The sequence below is a fragment of the Tamandua tetradactyla genome, chromosome 6, assembly GCF_023851605.1.
Source record: "Tamandua tetradactyla isolate mTamTet1 chromosome 6, mTamTet1.pri, whole genome shotgun sequence".
Taxonomy (NCBI): domain Eukaryota; kingdom Metazoa; phylum Chordata; class Mammalia; order Pilosa; family Myrmecophagidae; genus Tamandua; species Tamandua tetradactyla.
Window position 1 is genome coordinate 159919275 of NC_135332.1, and position 9078 is coordinate 159928352.

At 42.6% G+C, this 9078-nt stretch overlaps 1 protein-coding gene across 8 annotated transcripts in view; it reads right to left on the minus strand.

Moving 5' to 3' along the window:
* The window catches only part of TRPS1 (transcriptional repressor GATA binding 1), a 236890-nt gene extending 228902 nt beyond the window's left edge, over positions 1-7988 (minus strand). For 2 of the 8 annotated variants that reach the window (XM_077167515.1, XM_077167510.1), the window contains exon 1: positions 7482-7988. Coding sequence is in view for 1 of the 8 variants with exons in the window: in XM_077167514.1 (XP_077023629.1) it covers positions 6786-6795 (10 nt within the window). In the remaining 7 variants the exon portion in view is untranslated. Of the gene's footprint in view, positions 1-448; positions 1896-5886; positions 6742-6785; positions 7078-7481 lie in introns of those variants that run through there. The other 6 variants (XM_077167514.1, XM_077167512.1, XM_077167517.1 and 3 more) reach the window with 3 other exon arrangements.
* Positions 7989-9078: the final 1090 nt, after the last annotated feature.

Consider the following 9078-nt stretch of genomic DNA (forward strand, 5'->3'; position numbering starts at 1 on the left):
GATCTTCAGAAGCATTTCTTACATTGAGAGGTGGTATTTTGATTTATAGTCTTTTTCATTTTGTATTAAATTCAAAGTAGATGTAAGTATTATCATAATGACAGATCTATTATAATTACACTCCATACTCATTTCAAACTTCTAGACTTTATAAAGTAGGTCATATGTATCTCCCGAAAAGATTCATGTTTAAAGTGAAGCGTTGATGGTCTAGCATATTTTAAGATTCCACCACTAAGGTGTACGTAAGTATTATAAATTCACATACATCACATGCATAAACCACACATATAATAGCATGCACATGTATCAGCAATAATTTAAGCACGGTAGAGCTACCATGGATACGTCAAGCATTTGCAGGCATTTATGTTGCTAGATCTCCTTTCGCATTATGGGTATCTTACAACTAACTACCAAAAAAATTACACAAATCAAAGTATGTTACCTTTGTTCAAACAAAACTGCTGCTCATTATATAACAGAAACTGTCATCCTTAATCTCTCAGGAACCAAGATAGTGGTGGATTCTTGGAGCAGAGGTGGTGCGGAATGGTTTCAGGCAAAACTGAAACATAATGTTTAAGTAAACCTTAAGGGGAGGGGATCATATGCGCAATTGATGGACTTTTTTTTTTTGTATCATCTTCCACAAAGCCTCCTCCGACCCCTCCCCACCACTTAACAGTAAACGAACTGCTGATATTAAAGGATTGCAGCTCTAAAAAACTTCCCTCTCTCTTTTTCCATGCTTCTAAATTTTATTACTTTTCCCACAGTTTTGAAGTACAAACCGACGTCCGTTAAACAAAAATTCAATGACAGGCATACTCCCAACTTGAAATTACGTTTGAAAACTTCGTAAAAAATAAAATGCATCAAGATTTACTCCAAGATACTGTCACTGTGCTGGTGTGAACCGCACAGTGATCACGGTCCTAAAGTTTTTCCTGACAAATCCTTCAGTAAAGGAGCAGTTAGCAAAGCAGGAATTCCTCTGATTTGAACTAGAGTCTGTAGCTCTCACAAGAAAAACTGAGAACCACGTAAAGTAAATCAAAACTGTCAAAGGTCTATGCAAAGAACACTTCATCTGCCCCAAATATGCAGGATACTTTTTATGATAATTACAAACGTTTTAAAGACTATACTGTTCCCATGCGTGACACCTATTTTTCTTATATATTATTCCTTAAATACGCTCTGGATACAGAAAAAGAAATTCACGCAGGAATACATTTGAGGCAAAAGCGAAGTTGAGAACAAGCAACCATAAGATTTAAACCTCACAAAGGGCGGACATCAGAAATGTCAATACTTCATCCCAAATGGGGCAGAGGGCTGTTTCTGGGTGGATAAGGCACCCCCTCAAGGAAGAAAAAAATTGGCACCAATCTTTCTGCTCTTTAAAAGATTTCCCTACATACGCGCTTCCAAAGCTGCCCTGATGTCAGTCAACATCACCAAGATAGCTCTTAACTAGAGAAAGCTCTGACTGCCTGTGTAAGGTCAGGAAGAGAAAACATGATTATTAAAAAACACAAAATAAACTGAATAATGTATGTGCGATAAATAAGAGTTTCAATGAATCATCTAAAATCGTAAGGAAAGAGGAACCGCCGGTAGAAAAAGTCCTAACCCTGAAAATTAATGCTTTCAATTTAAAAATATATATTTTAGAAAGTTTTACCTATTTTCCTTTCTCTTCCCTTAAAAATGATTAACGTCACAATTAAATTTCTACATTTTATGCCCTTGCTAACAGGTGTAGTAGCAGTCTTTATATTACCATATTCATTGACCTGTCACCACTGATAACCTTAATTTATTCATCTCTATTGAAATAAAAACAAATGTTTTTTTTTTGTTTTTTCCCCCCAAATAAGTAAGAAATAACGCCACACAAATGCCCACTCCCCTCAAAACCCAAAATCTGCTTAAGTTATGGTAACCTGAAATGCACCAACCATCACAAAGAGCAATTGGAGAAATCCAGCAGTGCTCAGCAGGAAAGATTTTTAATAACAGATTGAAAAACAAGAATAAAAATAACTGCATCAACAGAGCCTTTCTTCCTAAGGCCACAAGCCCGTTTTTACTTGAACTTTTTTTTTTTTAAATGGCATTTTGGCCACTAAAACCAATCCAGAACATTATTAAAAGTTAAAAGCTACCAATTACTTCTGTCTGTTCTTTTAAAGCAAAGTTTGGCATTACGTCAGTTGGTTTAAAGAAAACAAGAAAGAGAGAGAGAGAAAGAGTAGGAGAGAAAGTTTCCTGCTTGTATAAACTAAACCACCAGGGAAGGTGTCTAGCCACTTGTAAAGTATTTACTGCAGGTTTTTAAAGAGCTAGAAACATTTTAAAAATGAAAACTTTTGTTTTGTTTTTTAATGAAACACACTTAGGAAAGAAAAGCATATCCTTAATGGCATGTCTAGGATATTTTGTTATTAGTATTTCAATTATTGCTTTGATTCAGAAAATGATTTCCAATGATGCTTCAAATTTGAAGTACATAGATAATTTCAACTTTCTTTTTGTTACTTGGACTTGTGCTCTTGAATAAAAAAGAAGGTGGGTAAGAAAAAACAGACATCGCTGCTATAACAGCTACTATAGCTGCAGAGACCAGCCAGCACTCGTCATCTATCTTTAAATCCAAATAATTTTCATCCACAAATCCTTCTGCACATTCAATAAGGGAGACTCCTTAAGCCCAAAGATCTCCTTCTAACCTAAATCAAGTTCTGTATTAGTATAATACGCATCCAAGAATCAAACCAAAGACCAACGAACTCAGTTCCCAGGAATCTGAGACCCACTGTGTGATATGCCAACTAGAAAGGGGTCCCATAATAGTAACACTGAAGACATTGCTATAAAAGCCTATGTACAATTAATAGAATATTCCATACAGAAACAATAAAAGGCTTACGACCCACTTACATTTGAAGACAAATTTTTAAGTGGTTTTTCACTCTTCGGCATCATTTGCCACTTAACAGTAGTACAGAACAACAATTGGCATTTTAGCTTATTTACTTCAATGCACTTTTGGGATACAAATAAGTTTGATAATTACTTAAAAACTTTGTCCATTGTTTTAAACATAAATAATTGGAAAATCCTTTAGTCTTCTCTACACATCACAATTTCAAGGAAGGATCTTTAGACAATTAGATGAAATTTGTACTTTCAAATGATATAAAGGCTTTCTACTATTTCTAAGAAGGACCCTACAACTGCAGAAATCATAACCATGCTAGTAACAAAGAATTCATATTTTTGTGTATGATGCTCTCAAAAGACACATGTAGTTATCACATGGAATAGCAATCAAAATAAAACCCAGTCTAGAGATGCCGTCATTAAGTTCCCCCAATTGTCAATAAATAGCAAATAAGGAAGCTATATGAGTAAACAAGACTCAAAATCAGTCAGCAATGCTGTTAGTAGTTATAACCAGAAAAAGAGAAAAAGAGGCCTCTATTACCTGAAAGATGGACCGAGGTTGAACAACAGAAAGCAAGCCCATAAAAACTTGCCTGTTTTTATCAAATTGATTGTAACTTGTGAGCTGCAATATTTAGGACAGAACTGTCTAAGTTTATAGTTTTCTACGCCTGCCAAAAACAGATGCAGGCCACCACACTAACTGTTCTGCGGAAACTAAATAAAGCAAAGGCAAATACCAAGTGGAAAGTTGTCAGTCGGATGAATGAATGGCTTCATTTTACACATCAGAGAATATCTCAATAAGAATGTTTTAGTGAGAGCCAGTCATTTTATTTTTAAGTGCATCACTTAGTTAAAAAAAAAAAATTATTTTTCCCTTTAAAGCCATAGCAGACACCTGCCCCTAAGTTTCCTAAAGTCTATTTTAAAGTTTTACACCCAATAGCATGGTGTTGTTACATTATTGTTTGTTATCAAAGGCACACTTCAGTAAAAAGAAAAAGAAAAAAAGCAGTAATTTTAAAAAGATGTATAGTGAAAACCCTTTAAAAGCCAGTTATCAATGTTCACGCTAATTTTGAATTTAAAATAAAGTTCTAGTTCAAAATCGACTTGTTGCAAGTCCTTTAAAAACTTTCAGGAATGTTTATTTACTTTGACAGAAAGGTAAGATAAGAGTTTAGTAAAACCTGACACCCTTTAGCTTCCTTTCTGAATTGCACTGTGCAGATTATTATTGCAAAGTGAACTCTGTGTCTCTGTATCTGCACACACATCTAATAATAATGGTAATAACAGTAATAATAATATAAACATCACTGAAATCCTACTATCTGAAAAGCAGCTTTTCCACAGATGAATTCATTTCCCTGTTCTGAAGGGTTTCCTTACCAATGAAGATTTCTTTATGAGTATTACACTACACGGTGGAAATCAGGCGAATCTCACGCATGGTACAGGATATTAAAAGAAAGAGCAAAAATAATACTGAATATAAGGTAGAGGCATGTGTAATTCACTTACGATTAGCACACTAATAAGGATTTCCACCCATTTTTAAAGCAAGTATGTAGGAAATTATATAAGATCATTTAAATTAATAATCATCAAAACGCTGAGCTCTAAAATCAACTCAGACCCCACAGCTTCTATGACACCTCTCGCTTTACCTTATATGTTACCTTGAAAGAAAAGGAGCAAAACTATCAGCACAGACCCTTAGAACATCAAGAATTCAAGGGTACAACAAACTTTTTGTTAGGAATTCGCTGTTCCACCATTTACTTGGAGAGTGTCAAGCTTAGCTGTTAAGTGCCTACCAGTATTCTATACACATAGAAATATGTTCTACGCTAACACAGAACAGATATGTCAGGAAGCCGTAAACATCAGCTCGCCCGTTGGTAAATAACACTTTGCCAGCAGAACATTAATGAAGCTTCAGAAAGTCATAATGCTGGCATGAAAACTCTGTTTCCCCTCCAGATTTCATAATATTTATATCCAGAAATAATTGTCAAACTTTAGGACACTAGTGGCCCCGTATATTTAACCATATATCTAGAGATTTTGTTTTTCTAAGTTTCGAAAGGAAGCCATGAAATTTAACTATGTCTAGAGACTTTTCCTAAGTTTAAAAGGAAGCTGTGAAATTTCAGGAGAAGTAAGCTCTAAGAACGAAATGTCTGACTTGCTAAGATTAAGCACGTCGTTAATAAACTTTCACTTGAAGGTAAAAAAAAAAAATCCTCAATATGTTGGTATCATTTCCAAATTGTCCTGTCAGCATCACAACTTACAGGAAACGCTTCATCTTCCCATACAAACCCTGTATTTATTCACAACCCTGGCATACTTGGGGCGGGGGAGGGGGGGGAGCCCACACCGTTTTAGAGCTGGTTTGCTTTTTCACATTAACCGGTGGAATATCTGAGAAAGCGTTCTAAGCAAATGAGCAGCATGTAAGAAACTTCACAACAGTGACTGAGTTCAGAAACTTTCATTCTCACTTTGTCCACGTCAAGAACTGGCTGCCCGCATTACTTTCCTTTGCTGCCCCTCGCATTTTTAACTCTGGCAGCCTTTTCTAAATGATCAACTTTTCCTAAAACCACCAGGCAAGAAACATGATGCCAGCTAGGTCCATAGGTTTTCACTTCAGAGCTGAAGGACTCTGAGGAGTTGTTGGAAGGAAGGCTCTGATTTTATTTTTCTTCGGGCAATCAAATCTTAGCCACAACCAGATCTAGAGTTATCATTTTTTGTAATTTTGTCCCAGGCTTGTCTGTATTTTCTCTTTGTACTTATTATGGCTCCCAGACCCCTTCCTGTCCACCTGGTGAGTTGACAAAAGTTCAGTGCATCTACAGGAGTTCAATGAATCAGCCTTGCTTCTCTCCAATTTAACTTCTCTGCCAAGCTTCTCACCTCACTTTACTTGATTTAACTCAAGCCGTGATTTTCCAAATTAGGATCAGGGTGAATATTCTACCACAATTTTGATTCATCGTTAAGATCCATCGCTCCTACTCGCAACTTCCACAGTATCGATACTGAGGCCTAAAAAGATATGGGAAAGTAAAGGCGAACCTAAAATTTAATAAGTCCAAGATTCCCCTCTAAAACCCACCACTCTTCCTGTCCCCTAAACTTAAATTGCTTTAGAATCCTAGGACCATAAAACAGTTCCTGGCTTCCCAGGGGAAAGAGAGAAGCTGACACCAACTCAGACAGGTACTAACAAAAAAGCTTCCCCAGCCACAAAGACAGCTTTGCACTTCAAACAGCTCCCACCTCGGTCTCACTCTCAAATGATTCCTGGGTCTTAGAATGCTGGAGTCATTTGAAGGGACACGGGTGCCTGCCTTGGCCTTTCAAAGATGTGTTTCTCAAGAGCCCAAACAGGAACTGGACAGAAGGTGAAGAGCCTGTCCGCCTGGAAGTCCCACCGCTGTCAGGCATTTAATCACCGGCCACTGTGCGGGGACCCGCGACACATGGCGCATCATCCACACCGCAGAGGAAGCCTGCCCCTTCCTCGGCCCTTACGGAAGCACCCTGGCTGCCAGGCCCCGCCACATGGCACGGACAGGGCGCAGACCCCTCGGCCAACCTGCCCTGAGTCCCCAGAGGCGGGTGCATCAGCGGATGCGACACTCTCTCCTCCTCTCCGCCAGCTGGGCCTTTCAGGGAAAAAAAAAGTTTGAAGCCTGGCTTTGCAAACTCGTCAAAGCCTACGCCAGTCCTGTGCCGTTTCCTCACTTCGGGGACGCTACGACGGCCCACGTCTGAGACCCTCCCAGCCCTCCCAAGTTCACCCAACTTACTACTCTGCATGCTGGTGCCTAGTCTGCGCCCCGCTTGTCAGGAGCCCCAGAAAACTTGCAGCGGTGGCGGCGGTGGCGGCGGCCCCTCGGGTCCCACCACCTCCAGCTCCTCCGCTACGCCCGGTAGGAGAGAATTAAAATCAGCCAGAAAGAGACAGCGAGGGAGAGTGGGGCTGCGAGGGGGAGGGGGGTACCGGCCTGAAACTTCTTTTTTTGGCAAATGGGGATTTGTTTTTCCTCCTCCCCGGCGGCTGAACTTGACCCTCCTGACTCCAAGGGCTACTGCAGTTTGAAGGCGCTTGTTTCCAAGGCTCAGACGCCTTAGACCCATCAAAAGGGGGTGGCGGGGGGGGGGGGGAGGGAGGAAGGTGGCGGGGAGGGAGGGGGGAAGCCGAAGAGAAGAAAGAAAGAAAGAAATCACACGCGCAAAAAGGAAGAAAGAAAATGCATGTGAAACCCGAGAAGCCTGCGCTTGGCTTTCTGCACACTCTCCCTCTGCTTTTTTTTTTTTTTTTTTTCCCCTCAAAGAAAGTCACTTTTAATTCCCAGGGCTCTCCGCTCGTGATCGCCCACATTTTGCGCACACACGCGCGGGCGCAGCACCAGCGTCGCGGCGCCCCGGGCCCGGGAGAGGGGCACCCGCGCCCTCCCCCCCGCCCCCCGGCCTCGCCACCCGCCCGGGCCTCCGCTCCTTACCTGTTGATTAATCGTCAAGAGCACCCTCGGCAGCCCGAAAGATGGTGGCGCGGCAGCCAGAGCCATGAACCGTCTTCTGTTGTTTGCAGAGTTGATCTTGGATTATTTGGGGGGGGGGGGAGAAAAAGGTCTTTCCTGCCTCCCCCCCTTTCTCTTCCCTCCCCCCCCCCTTTATAAAAAAAGAGAGAGAGAGAGAGAGAAAGAGAAAGGAAATAGAGCAAGGATGTGCCCGGTGCCGGGTGGGAGAGGGGAGGGGGGTGTTGTTTTCTGTTAAAAAAAAAAAAAATAGGCAGGCGAGAGAGCGATCGGGAGGACGTAGGGTCTGGAGAAACGAGCAGCACCAAAAAAAGAGGACGCTTGAGATTGCAGTGAGATCGGATCTTTATCAGAAATGTTATCGCTTGTCAGGACCTCAGTCTCCGCGCATTACGTCAGTTTCAAGACACCAACACTATTAATATCAAAGGAGCCTTCGCGGAGGAAAGCGCCACCCCAGACCGAGCTCCCTTAAAGAGACAGCGCGCGTCCCCGCGCCGCCGCCGCCGCCGCCGCCCCGCCCGGTTCTGAGCCCCGCCGCCGCCGCCGCCCGCCGGGACCGGCCCTGGCCGCGGCGAGCCGGCTGCGCGAGAACTTGTCCCGAGTCCGAGCGCGGCGAATGAGAGCTGCGCGGCGCAGGGACCCGGCTACCTTCCCGCCCCGCCTCTACACCCCCCCCCACTTCCCTCCTCCCCCACCCCCAGTGTGCGAACGTGCGGCTGGAAAAGGAGGAAAAATCGGAAAGCTTGAGGCTGGCGATAAATGCTGGGACCTACCTTGGGGTGCGGGGGCGGGGGGAGGGGGGCAGGGGGCCGCAGTGCGGGCGGCCAAAGAGATGGTCCCCAAACGCTTGGAGATGCTGCCGTGAGCGATCCAAAGAAGTCTAAAAGTGCGTTTACCTTTACAGATGTTACTTTCCCTTCTCTCTCCCAATTAAACAACACAGGGTTGGGGTTGTTGTTTTTTTTTCCTTTTTCGGGGGGGTGTTTGTTTGTTTTGAGTGTGCGTGTGCCGCTCCCCCCTCCATTCCGCCTCCCTCCCGCCCTATCTCTGTGGCTTGAAGAAGTCTCAACGCACCTACTCGGTGCTCGGGGTTTTCCAAGCGTTTGAGGGCAAGAGGGCTTGAGGAGAGCAACTTGAACTCTATCCTGAGATAGAGAAGTGCGGGCGAAGGTTGCTATGGGTTTTTTTGAGCTAGGGAGACGCCAGCCAGCTCGCTGGGTGCTTTAAAGGGGTGCCACAGAATAGATAAAATGAGAGCATTATTCAAATGCAGCATGATTAATGCCTGCTGCTGTTCGCGAGTTTAGTAGCAGGTAAATTCTGAATTCAGCCTGACGCTCTTTTTGCTATTTCACATCTCCAAATACTCTCATTGTTAGGTGATGTTCCCTCAGCATAAAGTGACTGAATCGAGTGGGGTTTTGCGTGTGTGTGTCTGTGTGTGTTCCCAAAGATCAAAAATGCATAAAACATTACCATGACAGGATTGAAGGTATAGTAGGTGCTAAAAACTAAGTAAACATTTATTGGGCGTTTGGACTTCATTTTCTTCAGTTGG